The sequence below is a fragment of the Charadrius vociferus genome, unplaced genomic scaffold, assembly GCF_000708025.1.
Source record: "Charadrius vociferus isolate BGI_N301 unplaced genomic scaffold, ASM70802v2 scaffold32, whole genome shotgun sequence".
Taxonomy (NCBI): domain Eukaryota; kingdom Metazoa; phylum Chordata; class Aves; order Charadriiformes; family Charadriidae; genus Charadrius; species Charadrius vociferus.
In genome coordinates, this window is record NW_009647856.1 from 11,946,323 (window position 1) to 11,964,241 (window position 17,919).

At 39.1% G+C, this 17,919-nt stretch overlaps 1 protein-coding gene across 1 annotated transcript in view; it reads left to right on the forward strand.

The window, feature by feature from the left end:
• LRGUK (leucine-rich repeats and guanylate kinase domain containing) overlaps positions 1-17,919 on the forward strand; it is a 52,063-nt gene that overhangs the window by 13,112 nt on the left and 21,032 nt on the right. Inside the window, exons 8-13 of the mRNA XM_009883019.1 lie at positions 251-331; positions 1,602-1,688; positions 4,478-4,584; positions 8,841-8,960; positions 11,666-11,762; positions 12,947-13,060. Of these exons, the coding sequence (XP_009881321.1) occupies positions 251-331; positions 1,602-1,688; positions 4,478-4,584; positions 8,841-8,960; positions 11,666-11,762; positions 12,947-13,060 (606 nt within the window). The remainder of the gene's footprint in view (positions 1-250; positions 332-1,601; positions 1,689-4,477; positions 4,585-8,840; positions 8,961-11,665; positions 11,763-12,946; positions 13,061-17,919) is intronic.

Sequence of the window (17,919 nt, forward strand, 5' to 3'; positions counted from 1 at the left end):
GCAGGTGGTTTGAAATTGCTGTCTGCATTATAGTGCTTCTCCAGCTAACATCCAAGTTGTCTGCCTTTTGTGACTGGAAGAGCCTTATTGAATGCAGTTAACATGTACACCCGTTTTGTGAGTATAATGATTTTTTTTTTTTAATGTCCAGATTTTAAGAGCAGGGATTAAAATACTTTTTTTTTTTTTCCCCATAGTTATTATGGATTCTCTTGTTGCTGATTTATGCTCTGTTTCTGTCACTAATTAGATTGCTGAGCTGCGTGAACTCGAATGTATTGAAGATCTGCCTCTTCTCAGAGTTTTAAATCTTTTAAAAAATCCTGTACAGGTAAGGAAGAACTAAAGAGAAAGCCAAAAATAAGAACCTAGAACTGCTGTTTTGGATCACACCAGAATCCATTTAGCCTCAATTTGTATCTCTGAGAGTGGCGAGGTTATTTCAGGGGATGAGTACAAGAAATAATGAGTGATGGTTTCCCCGGCATGTTTACCCACCTCTGTCTGGGAACTTGATTGTTCTTGAGAAAAGCTCAAAGGACTTAATAGTACCCCTTTTAAAATTACATGTCTTTGGAATCTGTATCTTCTTTTCTTCTTTAGGATTTACTCAGTTCTTATTTATGGCTCCCATAATATTCCTTAGCTAATGAATTAAACATCCATTTTATCAACATCAATTACATTCGCAATATCAGAAATCCTGACTTTGACTCTGCTTTTGTAATTTGTCCAAGTGATCAAAGATGATTCTGTCCTGACATTTGTGATTTCTAAATTATGTTTGAATTTTACAGTGATTTCAAAAGCCAGAGAGAAGAAAAACTTTCAGGGTTTAACTTCTCCTTCCTGTAATTGCCAGTTTTGTAGTGGCTTTCATGAGAATAGTCTGTTGTGGCACACAATGAAATCAGCATGAAAAAATACGTGAAATAGGCTGCCCCTGGTCCTCCGTAATCTGAAAGCCTTTTTCTGTTTAGATGTCCTTCCCCTAAGCAAAGTCTGATCATATTCCTTTCAGTTACTGTTTTAATAACTTATACGTGCAACAATCATCTTAAGATAGCTGTCTCAATTTCAGTTGTTTTAACAGGACCTTACTGGTTTTAGAACTTAGAAGCTTCCTGAACTTGTCAGTGTCAGCTTCTTAATTTGATTTTTAATTATTCTTTTTTATTGTCTCAGACTTAAAAACCTGTATTATGACAAATATATAATGTAAATTCTCTTTTAAAGTTCCTATAGTACTACTAAGGTTGCAAGTATTAATCATAGTTCATTCCGTAATCCCAGTATAGAAAACGCTTTTGGTTCTCCAACAGACTTTCCTGGTGTTCTAGTGGGTGTGGTGGTGATTTTTAAATTCCTATCTTGACCTTTTGAATAAGGTAGTTGCGGGCTTTTGAACAAATATTAGCTTTTCCTGCAGAAGTTAAGCTTCTGGTGGGGAGTCAATTCTTCCAGTGTATTGACATCCTTCAGGGTAAAAAGCTTTTTATGTTGCAATGTATTTAGGCCAATTTAATTTCAACCCATTGAAATTAAATATTAGATCAATGAAGTTAAGTACTTTATGGCAAAGTGGAAACTTTGTGCTTCAGGAGCAAACAGATTATTGGCTCTTGGTGATTTTCATGTTGCTCCAACTAACAGAACTGGATCTCAAGAAGATTTCAGTGGAAGAAAAGGTATGTAATCATATCATTCTGGAATTTTTCTAAATAAAGAATATAAAAAAACTGTGCATGCAAATGTAGCTTTGTAGTCATTTGGGTGAGACAAATCTGTGTTTCAGCCCCCAAGATAGGCTACTTTTGCTTTTAAATGCAGCTATAGAGATATACAGAATTTCTCCCAGTTGTGATATATAAAAATGCAAAGCTTACCTAAAAGTGTTGTTCAGTGAAGGAATTTACTTGTTACTTATTGTTAGTGAATATTAACAGGCAACTACATTCATTAAATACTCTGAAGTAGTAACTATTGTGCTACTTCTAAAATACCGTTGTGGTTTTTTTTAGTGTTGTGTACAGCAAAGTGAACTGTGAAAGTTATAATGATGCTTGTTTCCCATTCTACTCCATATAACTTTTACTATAAAGTCTTCTCCCCCAAAAAACCTGCTCAGACTGCTTACAGTAACTTTCTGTTGTAATAGAAACCTTTCCCTCTTGTGCCGCTTTTACTGTAATGTGATTGCTGTGTGTAGTATTTGGGCCCATGCCATGCTAGAACTGTTAGGATTAATAGCTGCCAACTGGGGTTGGATTTGGGGGAATTAGCCTTTAAAAATGATCCTTACAGAAAAATCATCACTCCTAACTTTAGCTGCATAAATATTAGCTTCTTGTTTAATGCCAAGATCTCGCTAACATGAACACAGAGAAGGGATGATACCAGAGTGTAATTTACCCCACCTCCCCAAGATTTTGATCTTACTCTTTGTCTTATGTGGCAATCTGTTTTCCTTCTGATAAAATAAAGAAATTTTTCCTTCTCTATGAACTGTAAAATTAAGCCTGGATGACTGGTTTAGACTAGCAGTTAACATTTGGATGATTAAAGTAATTTCAGAAAATCCTCTCCTCAGGTTGTTTTAGGATATTTACTGTAGCGTCATAAAGTCTTGTCAAACTGAATTTGGAGGCAGCAGCTCTTCTGTCTCAGAAACGCACAAAATGGATATACAGAAATGTTGTAGTTTAGATCAGAAGTGTAGTTTTGAAGTGAAACACCCAGTTGCCCAGCTTGCCACGCTTGATTCTCATTGTGGAATAGTCTCGCAACACATGACCTAGACTTCTTTTGGACTAACCTTAGCCAGATGATATGCACCAGGGTGCACCTAATGTGCTCTGAGCCACTAATTGAGACCAAAGGACCGAACTAGAGCTAGAGTTTAATGAGGTCCCTTCCCCCACTCCTCCCAAAATAGTGTGGATTTTGGGCCCCGAGTACTGGATGTTTTGCTTTAAAGATCATAAAATCATAGAATGGTTTAGGTTGGAAGGGACCTTGAAGATCATCGAGTTCCAACTCCCCTGCCCTGGGCAGGGACACCTCCCACCAGCCCAGGTTGCTCCAAGCCCCGTCCAACCTGGCCTTGAACACCTCCAGGGATGGGGCAGCCACAGCTTCTCTGGGCAACCTGGGCCAGTGCCTCACCACCCTCAGAGTGAAAAATTTCTGCCTAGTATCTAGTCTAAATCTACCTTCTTCCAGTTTGAAGCCATTCACCCACATCCCGTCACTACATGCCCTTGTAAAAAGTCCCTCCCCAGCTCTCCTATAGGCCCTCTTTAGGTACTGGAAGGCTGCTATAAGGTCTCCCTGGAGCCTTCTCTTCTCCAGGCTGAACAACCCCAAGTCTCTCAGCCTATCCTCATAGCAGAGGTGCTCCAGCCCTCTGATCACCTTTGTGGCCCTCCTCTGGACACACTCCAACAGGTCGATGTCTTTCCTATACTGGGGGCTCCAGAGCTGGATGCAGTACTGCCTCTCTGGCCTGTCCAGCTCCCTCTGGATGGCATCCCTCCCCTCCAGCATGTCTACCTCGCCAAACAGCTTGGTATCATTGGCAAACTTGCTGAGGGTGCACTCGACCCCACTGTCCATGTCGCCGACAAAGATGTTGAACAGCACGGGTCCCAGAACTGACCCCTGAAGAGCACCACTCTTAACTGGTCTCCACTTGGACATGAGCCGTTAACCACAACTCTTTGAGTGCCAGCACCAACCCCAGATCAGGGTTATCCCGATCCACTCCTGTTGCACAATGCTACTTGTTAATACAGGCATGGCTGTCCTCGGAGCTAACAGCAGCATTGTGTTGGCTACTTGATATTTGATGGTTTACATGAAATGACTCAGTAGTTCTTAACCTGTTTCTGAGTTGCTAGCATTAATAATACTATACAAAATACTATAAAAAATATACAACTCCTTAGTGGTCAGTACCCTCAATAGAGCTTTCAACAGAATGGATGGAAGGAATCCTTGGAGTTTGAGTGCTCTTCCTCCCAGGAAAGACTGAAATGCATCGTCAGGAGAAAATTGCAGTTTGCTTACTTTGTTAATACCCATTCTGTTCCTCTTTGGGTGAATAAATGAATGGCTTTAGTCCCTAAGGATTTTAGTTTGGCATCTTCCACTAGCACTCAGAGGATGCAAATTAATGGATAATTAAAACCTAAGCAAAATTACTTTGCATCTTATGTGGCATCCTGTTTTCTTTCCAGTAAAAGGTTGAATATATTAAAGATAGCTACATCTGGCTGCCTTCCATCCATCTATCAAATTGTGCTTAAATCCCCGGAAAAGATTTATGTAGTGGAGTGCTCACAGACAACCCAAATACAAAGAGTGACCCTTGTAAATATGAAACCATCATTACTCATAGTGAGCTGCGAAGCATATTGCAGCTGGAAACAATGACATCACTGCTCTTCTTTCTTTTGCCCCTAAACTATGGAAACAGGTTGCTGCTGTGAATAAATATGATCCTCCTCCAGAAGTTGTTGCTGCTAAAGATCATATGACTCACGTTATGTATAGCGTGCTGCAGCCCCAGAGAATCTTTGACAGGTGAGCTTACCTCCACTTCGCATTGACTCCTGAGGGTGGCACTCAAGTAAAGCAGAATATGTTGTCATATTTAGAGGGACATTTTTATGTCCCTCTCCCACCCCTGAATTAAATCTAACGATGAAGAGACATTCCATAGTATCCTGGTAGCAGTCTGGAAATTAGGCAAATCTTATTTGGTTGAAATTGATTATGAAATGAAGTTAGTCATTCACCTCTAAAGTCTGAGACAGATTGTCCGCAGCTCCATTTCTTTTAAACAATCTGTTGAAACAGATGGCCATTTGCACCATAAATGAAAGATGCAAAAATTCTATCAATACCCAAAGGCAATTTAAAAATCTCTAGAGGCAGAAGAGAGCTGTAAAACATATCTTCTTCCTAGTCTGCTCACTCCTTCTCTTCACACTGTTGGCATCCCGTTGTGAACAAAATGACTTTATTTTGTGGCTTTGGGGCACATTTTATATTCATAAGGTGAAATTTTCAAGTTTGTACATAGGGAAGTCCGGCTACTGCTGCCTTTGGGAGGAGATGATACTGACTGCCGCTTAAAGCACAGAGAGGAGAGGCAAATCAACGTTCTTTTTCCAAGGTTGCCATTGCTGTGCCAGGTGACTTCTCTCTGTCTCATTTCTCATCTAGAAAATGGAAAAAGCCATTCTTTGCTGCTCTGCAGATGCATTATGATATTTGCTTGATGAATGCTTGGAAAATGCTTTGTCGTACTCTGATGGAAGATACTATGAAGTATACCTGGTTTATTATATTGGCTACAGTGGGAACCAAGATAAACTTTTGTGCCCCACACCCTGTTTTAGAACCATTTTGGACATCTTAATTCATAATTAGTAACCTGATTTAAGATCCATGATTTAGTAACTCAGAAATCTATATTTTTATAATATCTTTATCGCGAGTCTTGTGTTTTCTGGGATTGTTGATGAAAGACAGAAACAATCCCTGTGGTGATGATGGTTCTGAGAATTCTTAACAGCCTATTAAAAAAAAAACCTGAAGAGCTATTTACTGTTTTGCAGGGATAGAGATTTCTTAAAAAGAAAAGCACAATAGTTTTACCTAAAGGCATGGATTTCTTCCAATGCAGACATAGGCTCTATTTAAATATTTGTTTATTGGATTGTGTATGTGTATCTTCATTGCTGAAAAGAAACAATTCTGCTTTCTGTCAGAGGTATTGTGTACACAAACACATAAACACGCAGACCAGCATTTATGGTACTGACCGAAATTGTTAATGATGCTTTGAATGTTTGCCCATGCTCAGCTGGAAAGCACACAACACAGTCATTAATGAAATCTTCCTAATGATGATGCGTTACAGTCTTCTACACTATGAAATGCTTATTGGAACCAAATTGGTATAGTTCATTTGCATCTATATTTTTAGATGAGATTATAATTAATTCTGGTTTAGTAATATCTCTATTAAAAATAAAACTGGAAAACAAAGCAAAAACTTACATTGCTGCATACTCTGCAGTCAGCAAACGTTAGCATTAAGTTTCTTATGCCGTTCCCTCTCTCTGCGTGCCCTGTGATTCTATCTTTAATTACATGGTAACACACCACTGAACAATATTATATCTATTCTTCCCCTACTGTAAATGCATGTGACATTTTAAAAGGTAGCTCGATCATAGTTATAACTGCTACATGGGGAGCAGAAATTTAATAACAGAGGGCTCTTCAGTCTACTGGGCAAGTACATGATGAGACTTGGTATCTGGCTATTGAGGATAAATTCATTCAGAGAAGAAATAGAGCATGGTTATTTTTAACAATGAAGGTAATTAACCATTGGAACAATTTACCAAGGGTACCAAGAATTCTCCACAACTGGAACGTTTTTAATTAAAATACGTTCTAATGGAACCTCAGGTATCAGGCTTGAAAGAAGAGCTAACTCGGGGAAATCCTGTTGCCAGTGTGATGAGGGGAGTCTGAGTAGATGATCACAGGAGTCCCTTCTGGCCTTGAAATCTATTAATTTTCCACAGCAGTGTGTTCCTGTACTCGCCAAAGGCAAAGAAAGTTGAAAGATGCACGTTAAATGAGCCAAGAAGTAGGAAACCCAAAACTTGTAGTTTATCTTTTGAGAACTAATAAGCGTGTGTAGTGATGTAATGAAAGATAGTATTGTGGAAAGGTTCTCCATGTTCTTCTGATGAAATATTAAATCGGAGGAATTTGAGAATATGAGGAATTTGAGCAATGGAAATTTATTTAAGGCAATTTGAATTCCGAGTATAATCATGTCAAGTAATGATATATTGTATCATTACTGGATATAACACTTCCTTGTTAAAAAAAAAAAAAAAACAAAAACCCAACAAAAATTACAGAGGAATTCTACAATTTGCAAGCATGTAACAGGTTCCGTGCATGGAGAAGGAATGTGTTAAAACTATGTTGAAGATAAGGGGTTTGTCTTTACCAACCTGCCTTGACATCATTATTCACGAAGGGCATGGCCTTGAGCAAGAATAAGAACCTTGCTGCTATGTCTTGATAAATTTTGAATGTCTAGTCACTAAGCATGTTTCCTGGAATTCCCATCTTTGAAATGGTTCATTTGTAATAATGCACTTATAATATCCACAACTGTCACTAATACTTGCTGGGATCATGTTGTCTTGAACTGGTCTTTTCCTTACCACAATTGCCAGAAAAGGGAAAGACAGTCTGAACAGCTCAAATAATCAAGAGGGGAAGAAGATATTTCTTGAATTGAACAGAATGTCACAACCAAACAGATTCAGATAAGGATTTTTAAAATGTATTTTTACCTTTTCCAGTGTTTTTAATGTATTGTGCTAATAGCTTACTGTGCTAATGTTGTCTAATGTTTTGTAAATGACACCAATCGGCACAGTAAGTAAAAAATCCTTAAATCTCCCAAGGTTTCTGCTACTGTCTTGCGTTAAAATAGTCTAGTGGATGGAAGGCTGAACCAGGATCTGGGTTCATTTCACAGTTTAGTAACAGCACATATGTACAGACTCAAGTCAGTCTCTTCATTTACTAGGTGTATCTGTTATTTCTTCTGTGACAATAGTACTCCACAGGAGAATTAGGAGACTGAATTGCATTATTATCTTAGTGCTTCTGAAGCATCAAGTCCCATTGTAATCATATATTCTGGTAGAAAATAAAGCTGATATTTGCTGAACCTAAAATAGGAGTAAAGCCATTACTTTGAAATCTTTTTCCTCCATGCTTCTGTTGGATGGTTATAATTACTTCTTATAGAGTTAGTTACTTGTAAGAGAAAAAGTAAAAGAAATATACTCTGTTTTCAGGAATTTCTGTTCACCTGTTTTAAATCACGTTAAATGAAAGCTTAACATACATTGGTGGCTTTCTTCTACTTTAAAATTTAAATTGAGTTAAAGATATTTATTAGTAAAAAATAAGTGGGTTTGAAATTATTTCAACTATTTCTGACCTATTATCAAGTGGCCTAATCTCAAGATCTAGCTGAGATTTAAAAATGAGTGTCTGATGTTGTGTTCCATTTTTAGCTGTCTAAATAAATTGCTGGACACTCAAAAGCGCAGAACTGCTATTCATTCTGGGATTTACAGCTAGAACTGGAAATCTGAGGATCTAACCAGCTGCTCAGCATGGAGAAAATGGAGGGCTTTGTATTTTTGCAGGACTTTGGGTTCTTTTATTGTAGTGTTATTTGTGTTCAGTGGAGTTTAAGGATCTTAGTGGTTTTCATTGTGTTGAAGAGTTCTTTACAAATTCCACCTTCATCTGGCAAGACCATAGAAGTCAGCAAGATTATGTGCAGGAGTGCGTAAAGGTTTGTAGGACAGAGTGCAGGTTCATGCTAGGCTTATTATCCTGATCATTAAAATATTACCATCTCTGCGATAGACTTGGAAAACTCTTAAACAAATCCCAGCAACACCATAACTGCAGAGGGAGCTTTAGAAAAGGCTATAAATTGGAAGAGATTATAGTAGACATAACATTATTCCTTTTGCAAAAGAGACCCAGGGGTCTTTAATGTAGTATTTTGTGCTATTTTTATGTTTAGAGTATATCAAACTGAGCACACGCTTCTCCTCATTTTTGTCTACACTGTGAACAATGTGAATAGTGTGATAGACAGATGAGATGATTAGTTGAAGTGATGATAAAGTCTCTGCAGAAGCTTTATACAAAGTCGCTGAACACTTTATTTGTAGGTAATATAACAGCTCCTTCTTTTTCCTTTCTTGTAGCACTTTACCTAGTCTTGATGCTCCCTACCCCATGCTGGTATTAGCTGGCCCTCTAGCCTGTGGTAAGAGAGAGCTTACTCATAAGATCTGCAGACAATTCAACAATTTCTTCAGATACGGGTAAGTTTGCTCCATAAGTTTTAAAGAACACCAAGTGATCAAGGCTAGAACTGCTGCTGGTTTGTTTTTTGGTTTTGTTTTTGTTTTTTTTTTAAAGAAGTTAAAAGTTAAAGACAACCAGTAAATGTTCGTTGCTATGCATTTTATCTCTTCCCATGCCTTGATTGCCTGAAGTCATCAAATACTTCCTTAAAAGAAAAGCTATTTAAATTGTCATGTTCTTTTCAAAGGTGAATAGCAAACAAAAACGTGTCATTTAGTGCTCCTTTTATTGATCTGTTCTATCTATGCTCACTAATGCCCCTCAGCCTAAGCATCTGTTTATATATATATGCATTTCTCTTAATTTTTGTAATGTACCTGCATATAAACACATTAGCATGCATGTGCAGACTGCATCCAGAAGCTAGGAAAGGAGGCAAGTGCAATTGCTGGACCAGTTTATTATCCTGTGAGTAGTGTTATCAAAGCAAATGGCACCTTTCAGACTTCACCACCTGCTGGGAAGACTCATTCTCCCTATCTGAAAGGCCTGAATTATGATCCTCACTGCCTTGGGCTCCCGGCGTATTTAGTGGAGAGGAACTATCTCTTTCCAAGGGAGATTAAGCCTTTGTGAATCACTTCCCTGAGGTATCTACCTGTTTCCAGTGCACAGTAGATAAGAAGTCTGGCTAAGTTAGATCACCACTATCTGTTGCCTAAAATTAGGTGGTGCAAGCTGTTCCTCTTGTCCACCCATTCCATTCTTCAAAGTACCCAACTGTCATAGTTCCGATAGCCTACGTTATTCAGCACTGGTCTGTATTCCTGTTAAATTTTGTCTCATCTATTTTCTCCATTTTTTTATTACACAAATGTATCCATTCATTTTTAACCAGACTTTGGCCATAGTTTCACACGTATAGCGTTTGCCGCAATAGGACCTGGGTCTGTTGAATGACTTCTCAGAGTTCTTAGCATCACAGGACCATGTTCTGCCTGTCGATGTCTGGTAGTAGCCGCCTTCTCTAATATAATACACCATGGGGAAGAAGCCTATATGTATTTCTGTCTGCTCTGTACTCAGAATGTAACCACTTGCTGGATTAGATCATTAAACTGGCAAGCTGAAAGGACATTTTAAGAAAAGATCTGTAAAGGTTACGTGACTGGAAAAATGACTTTTTGCCTTTCTTCAAAACCGCTACTGTGTTTTGAAAGACTAGATTGGAAATTACAAACTAATTGAACACCAACTGAATTTTTCCAAGCGCTGTGGGTTTTTTTAAGAGCATTGTTTTTATACTGTGTATTTTATTTCCTAAAAGTTTAATGCATGAGGGGGGAAAAAAAGGGAGAGAGACACAATCTTAACAGAGCAGAAAATTGCAACCATAAAGCAAAGTTGTATTTTAATTATTCAGTGGAGATTTAAGCAATTTTATGGCTTACACTTTTAAATTTCAAACATTCCACTCATTAAAAATGTATTTCATGCAAGATACCCTGGCAGTTTGAATGTAAACATGGCCTTGCAATTAAGAAGGGTTGTAATGTTTAAAAGTGTTTCAAAAAATAAAGTGAAATTGGACCCTCAAACCATCTGGCTAGTGCTCAGGCATGACCTTTAAAGCTGGATGTGTTCATAATATCTTAAAGAAAATCGGGCCTTTGAAGTGAAATTTTACGGAGTCCACGTGTAGCACACTGTTCTCATTTGCTACAGCTTGCTGATAAAAAAAAGTGGCACCCTCTAATGCCATGATAGTTAAGATCTGTCAAGCTCTGCGTTATAGACTAAACTTCTTAATGGTTTATAACTCAGCTACCTTGAATAAATGAACAGAAATGGCCTGGTAGGTGGTATATTTTTTGCCGTATTTTGCAGGATGATCCAGCAGAAGTCACAGACTTAAAATGTTGTCAGTGTGCATCAATGCCAAAGCTCCACATCACATTTTTGTTCCTGTTATCCTACATGTAAAATGTAGGATACATTGATGTTAATGTAAAAATTAAAAACAAAACCAAAGCAGACCCAAGTGGCAAAATATAATTTCCGAAGATAGAACATGAGCCACTGCATACTTTAATCTAAAATTGCTACGTGCATTGACTTAGCTGGGGTTTTTTGGGTTTGTTTGGGGTTTTTTTTAGTGTTTCATCCTAGTAGTAAGCTTACGTATCTGAGGTTTATCCTATTGTCCTTATGTGGTGGCAGGCAATTACTTTTCCTGCCTTGTACCCCACTTATCTTCCTAGTTTCAGGATTGTTTCTCCCCTTACTATTAGGAGTCTATTTAAAGATTGGTCTTTATATCTTTCTTAACCTCACAGTTCAGCCTAACTCCTAGTCTCCTTTTCTGTATTTAGGATTCTACTTTATATCATCCACAAGCTGACATAACTGGAAAAAAATGGTTTCATCATTTCTCTGTTACAGGGTGCTGTGACAGCTTCAGTTCAGGCTATCCTGGGCTGGGGGGGATTTATAGCCAAAATGTAATGTTACATTTAAACTTTTTTTTTGTATTTATGGGTTAATCTTTCAAATATGTGGCATTAGTGGTATGATTTGCACCTCTTTATATTTCTCATATTTCTTCTCTTCTTAAAAATAAAATGATTTGTAGTATTCTCCCTCCCCCCTCTCCCCCCCCATTCCATAGCTGCTTCTATGATTGAAAACAGGTTATTTCTTTATTATACCATATATCTTCCAGTCCCTGTCACACCACCAGGGCAGCTTACTTTGGTGAAGAAAACAGACTTGATTACTATTTCGTTTCTCAAGATGCATTTGACAAAATGGTGAACACAGTAAGTACCTGACTAGTATGCTAGTAGGCCTATTTCCTACACCCAGAGTGAACTCAACTTTTCTGTCCAGGTCTGATTTGATTTTTTTTTATATTAAGCTTGTATCTATGTGTGCATGCTTATTTACTCACAGTTATGGGACTTAAGTTCATACACAGAAGCCACAATTTGTTGTATATTTGTCCTGTCTTTTCTTCTGTATGCACATATAGAAACCAATTAAAGGGGCATAATGGTCAGTAGGAATCTTTAAACAGTAGTATAATGTAGAAATAAACTTATTTCCATATGCAAATATCTACTACATGCGTAGGAAAAAAAACCTCTTGAAATAGCTGCCGTCTTTCCCCCTCCCCCCCCCCTTTTTTTTTCTTTCCCCAAATCTTTCAGCAATCCTGCAGGGAATGCAGTCTTTTAAAGTGTAGCAAATTCACCCTAAAGGCATTGTGTTTCTCTCTGAAGGCAGTGTGCCTCCAGCTACTGTTTCTGATGCTTTTTGCTGCCTGCAATAAAACTTTGGCTTGAAAAGCCACAACAGAGCTCATTATGTGTACATACACAAACAGGGGAGCCAACACAGTCTTCAGCAACTGATCTGGTCCTTAATGATAACTCTCAGTAATCAAGTAGTTTAATTTTAAAAGAATATAATCTGCTTACATCTCCCTAGACACATTACTGGGAACCAAAGTTTCAGTTGTCAGGTTTTAACTTTGAAATTTCTTGGCCAATTATGCATTCTCCTTGCAGAGTTGTTTCTGTCCTCTTTTTTCTTTGGCTTCTTCTATTTTGTATGGCATGGCCATATGGTTTGATGTAATGTCAAAAGAAGGATGCCCCTTGCTTTAGATCTTGCTTTCTTTACAGTGTGAATGAATAACCAATGAAAGCTGTAACCTGTCAGCAGCTTGTTTTCAAGACACTGGTGGCTTATTATCCATGAACAATGTACAAGCCCATACCCTGCAGGACTGACTGTGTTCTCTTCTCTGCAAATTTTGTGCTCCCATTGGCCTTGTTATTATTGATGATTTGGGCAGGGAGAAGCTTTGTAGGGAGAGAAAGCAAGGAAGTCCAGAGTGATTATACTCCTTTAAAGAAGCCGTTTCCCTTAAAATACTTCCTTAAAAATATTTTCCTTAAAATATTTCCTTTGTTATTATATTTGCTGTTTTGCATTTCAGGGGAAGTTTATAGCAACCTATAAATACAGTGGCTATCACTACGGACTTGGAAGAGACACTGTAGAATCCATTGCCAGAGAGGGTCTTGCAACCTGTGTTCACTTAGAAATAGAGGTAAGGATTACTTATTGCCTAACCTTTTTTGAATGAGTCATTCTGTGAGAACTATCCTGGGGAGGAATTCATGCAGTTTGACTAAGGGTTTTTTTTTAGCTGCCTAGACATAGCCACTTAGCGACACAAGAAGAATCCTGTGGCCTTCTGCCCAGCCTATGGCTGCTGATACATTTGCAGTAGTTGTGTGGGTGGTACTACAGTCACTGGAGATGTAGTTGTTCGGTCAGATGAACTGTATTTTTCACTCCACTGCCTGTATCAAGTAGCTCTCCATTGTCTATAGGTAAACCACACCACTCCCTTTATGGACATCCACATTTAGTCAGGAGGATCCTTCTGCTGGCTTCTTAAAATTTCCTGGCCTATTTTTTCAATCTTCAGCAGCCTCATCTCCCCACCACATCACTGGTACTTTCCATTACAGTATCCTTAGCTTTGCAACCATGTGCTTTCCACCCATCTGCAGCTTGTAGTGGGGCTACTCTAGAGCTGCCCACCTACTGATGACCCCTAAAAGAATGCCATGCTTCTCCTTTGCTGATGAAGCAATGGTGGATGCATGCAAGCCTGAGGCAATATTTTGGGCAGAACTATTAAAAGATGCAATGTCTTTGAAGGATTACTTTACCCTCTCTGAGAGTTGTCAGGTGCCCATGCACAGATGGCAGAATCTCAGAAGTCTTGCTGTGTTAAGAAACTAGGTCACAAACAAAGTGTCAAAACCTATCTATTGGAATCCCAAAAGAATAACTTTTTAGCTAATTTTCTAATTGTGTACTTCTCATTATCTTAGATCAAGATTGACTAGCTAGGGACTGAGGTGACAAAACGAAAGTCGTGCTAAATTTCCTTCCAAATTCTTTCTACCAAATAAGCTCCATCTACACGGGCTTCCAAAATGAGAGACTCTACAGAGTGCCCAGAATGTGATACTGAGTGTTGCTGCGTTTCACTGTGTTTGTAGGGCTCAGCTCTGCCTCTGGGGGATTACTACAAGTTAACAGACACTCCTACACTCCATGATAGATGGGGAAAAAAATAGTAGATATAAAAAAGAAATGTGGGAGACTGCAGTGCTAACATAGGATCCTAAGTTGTGCATCCATAGTTAGATGAGGGAATGACTAAGGAGACTTGTGCAAAAATTATACTAAATTTAATTAATTTTAGGATGATAATTTTGTTTGTGAAATGAGTTATCAAAAAAACTAGTTTTCGGTTAAGAACCTCAGTGTTCATAAGGAGTTTTAGTCCCCTTTGGCCCAAATAAATCTGGACATATTTACTGGCTTGGATATAAACATACAAATAACAGAATAGCAGCATGTCAGTACTGAAAAATTAGTAGCTCCTTTCTCAAATGGTCCACAATTTAATGCTGCAATCCTGCTCTTAAGTGCCTGTTACTTGGGTGATATTAAACAGCAAATTAATAGCTTAGTCTCTGTGTAGTTCCATTTCCTCTTTTTCCTCAGTCTTGTGAGAACTGTGAATCACCCTCAGTCTCCACTGATTGCAGTAGGCATTGAGGGTGTTTGTTGTCTTGCCAGACAAGACCCTAAATTTACAAGGGAAGAAAAATAGGAGAAGATTAAATATGATGGAATGGTGTGCCTTTTAAAGCTGTCAATTCTTCACAAAGTAGATGGGTTATCAAATAATTTAGGAGAAAGTTCTTAATGGAACGTCATGTTTATTCATAAGGAGCTTAACCCAGCGACATAGGCAGTGACCATAACTTTTACTGGGTATTACCGAAGCTACTGTCATGGACAGATAGCTAAGAAACTCCTTTGTCACTGAAGTTTCAAGATCACCTGGTAATTATGCATAGTCTTGTATCACTGTGGACTCTGCTAGCAGATGAGAAACAATAATGGTGAGTTATGTATCTGAATAGAAGTTATCGAAGTCCATTATCTTCTGCGAGGCTCATAACAAAAGTGATTTAGCACTATTAAAAGAAATTTTAATTATGGTCTGTGGGCTGAGACTCCAAATTTAGAGCTGTTCGTTCCCTTTAATCTGGAGTATATCTTTCACTGATAAAGGAGACTGACACAAATTTTAAAAGTTAAATCTTGCTGAGCCTACACTTCCAGTTAGTGAAGCTGCTGCGATCCTGACTCAGTTACGTGTTGGAGTAAGCACGTTTGCAGGGCTTTCCCTGTGCTTGTGTAGCCACCGATACTTGCAGAGCAATTGAAGGAGCTGCATGTTCCAACCATGGGTGTAGTGGCACAGTGGCTAATGTGTCTCATTGTGCTTCCAGAAATACAAGTACACCGTGTCTCCTGCCAAAGACCACTCTCTATCGCACTTGTTGCTGGTTATCCAGTCATTCAGTCTGGGCAGTCAAAGGAAGTAGGATATAATACTAGTCAACATCTTTTCTATAACCCCATGCTGTTAACTGATAAAATTGAGGTGCTTTAACTATGTTAAATGAATGGATGTCTTCAACTCAGGTAGTCCTTTGACCTTTCTTAACCTCATATGCAAATTCAGGAAACTCAAATTTTACTCCTTTTTTATTTTCCAAATATCTCTTTGGTTTCAAACTCCCAACTTCTGTATTCTTCCATTCTTTATTTTAAGGTCACTTTCCTTATACTCTCTTTATTTCATATTAGACAGTCAGTCATCCTATTGTCTCTGTACAACAAATTTATTTGGCATATCAGAAGCTTTCTGTATCTCTTCCTTTTCTCTCCTCCCTGCTCATCCCAGACTATTGATGGGCTGCCTTCCTATTCCTACATAGTTCTGGGACATACAAATCATTTGTTCTGTTATTTCTTCATCAGAAAGAAAACTCACTCATGGTTTAACTTCAGATGAGGACAGTGTTACTAGGCTGCAATGTGGGTTGCTTTCTGCTAGTTTTCCAATTGCTGAACAATTACAGGCCTAGCTGAAAGTAAGTGGTCACATAGCTGGATGCAAAGCCAGGGACCACTAAACTACGTCCCTCAGCACCACGTCTACACGTCTTTTAAATCCCTCCAGAGATGGCAACTCCACCACTGCCCTGGGTAGCCTGTTCCAATGCTTGACAACCCTTTCCGTGAAGAAATTTTTCCTAATATCCAATCATTGAATCATCACAGAATTGTCTAGGTTGGAAGAGACCCTTGGGATCATCAAGTCCAACCATCTACCCTACTCTACAAAGTTCTCCCCTACACCATATCCCCCAACACCACATCTAAACGTCTCTTAAACACATCCAGGGATGGTGACTCAACCACCTCCCTGGGCAGCATGTTCCAGTGCCCAACCACTCTTTCTGTAAAGAATTCTTTCCTAATGTTCAGTCTAAATCTACCCTGTTGGAGCTTGAAGCCATTTCCTCTTGTTCTGTCATTAATGACCTGTGAGAAGAGACCAGCACCAGCCTCTCTACAGAGTCTTTTCAAATAGTTGTAGAGAGTGATGAGGTGTCCCCTCAGCCTCCTCCTCCTCCAACTAAACAGTCCCAGCTCCTTCAACTGCTCTTCATATGATTTGTTTACTAAACAATCTAAACCTTCTCTGGTGCAACTTGAGGCTGTTTCCTCTTGTCTCATCACCTGTTCCTTGGGAGAAGAGATCAACCCCCCACTTGCTACACTCTCCTTTCAGGGAGCTGTAGAGACTGAGAAGCTCTCCCCTCAGCCTCCTTTTCTCCAGGCTGAACACCCCCAGGTCCCTCAGCCACTCCTCACCAGACATGTACTCCAGACCCCTCACCAGCTCCGTTGCCCTTCTCTGAACGCACTCCAAAACCTCAATGTCTTTCATGCAGTTTAGTCTGGAGGAAAGGACCGTGCCAAGTACAGGGGGATGGTCACTTTGCCAGTCCTGCTGGCCACACTATTGCTAAGAATGGTGCCCTTTACGTATGTTAGATACTACTACTTCTTGTTGCCCCTAAACCCAGCTTTGTCCAGCTCCAGGCCTTCGTTTTTTAAGTGACCGTTACTGAGATGTTTATAGTTGTGAGGTGCCTCGTGTCAAGGCTGTGCCCCATCTCTCATCATCCCACGCCTGTAGTCCTCTACATTGTGTCCTGTGTTTCCACTTCTCAAGGTCTTTGCTATCATGCCAGGCCTGTATTTATCTACACCATGTTATTACATTGAATCATCTCATTCTACCTGGAACAACTGCTTGTTACTGCTATCCATTTAAAACTATGGTTGTACCACACAAAGATAAACAGAAGTCAAACAATTAGATATAGAAACCTCGTCAACAAGAGAAATTGCTGTCACAACTGAACCAAGTAATACAAAGTTACAGCCAAGTCAAGAGAAGTTCAGAGCGAGCAGGACAAGCTCAAGTCTTGAAAACTCAGTACAAATCTTATGACAATACCATATCGCAGGGCTACGTGGTTACAATATCCTGGTTTATATGTAGATGGAGGGAGAGGGAGAGAGAAAATATTCTTCAAAGTATGAGCTGGTGCAAAAGAGAGCTATCGGAAATTCAAGGTTGGTACCATTGCCTGCATCATTTAATATGATCTTGTCTTTAAGTCCAAGCATGCAGACGGGTCTCCTTTTTCCGATCTGGCTGAAATGAGTATAGGTGTTTGCAGTCCTCAGCGGTCAATTAGTGCTAACCGGAGCCATTGTCCTTACAGCAGAGTTGATGCAAGGCACGTGTAAATGTTTCCTAGGTCTGCTATATTAAAAGTCCTATTCAGGATAGTTTATTGCTGATAAAAATGGTTCAGGTTAAGACAGATGACTGCAGTGTAACAGATGAAGAATGTGCACATCTGGGCACTCTGCTGGGCAGTTGTGGTTACACCCTGTTTTGGGAGGGGGTAACATTGCAGGCTGCTCCAGCAGTATAAATATGTCTGC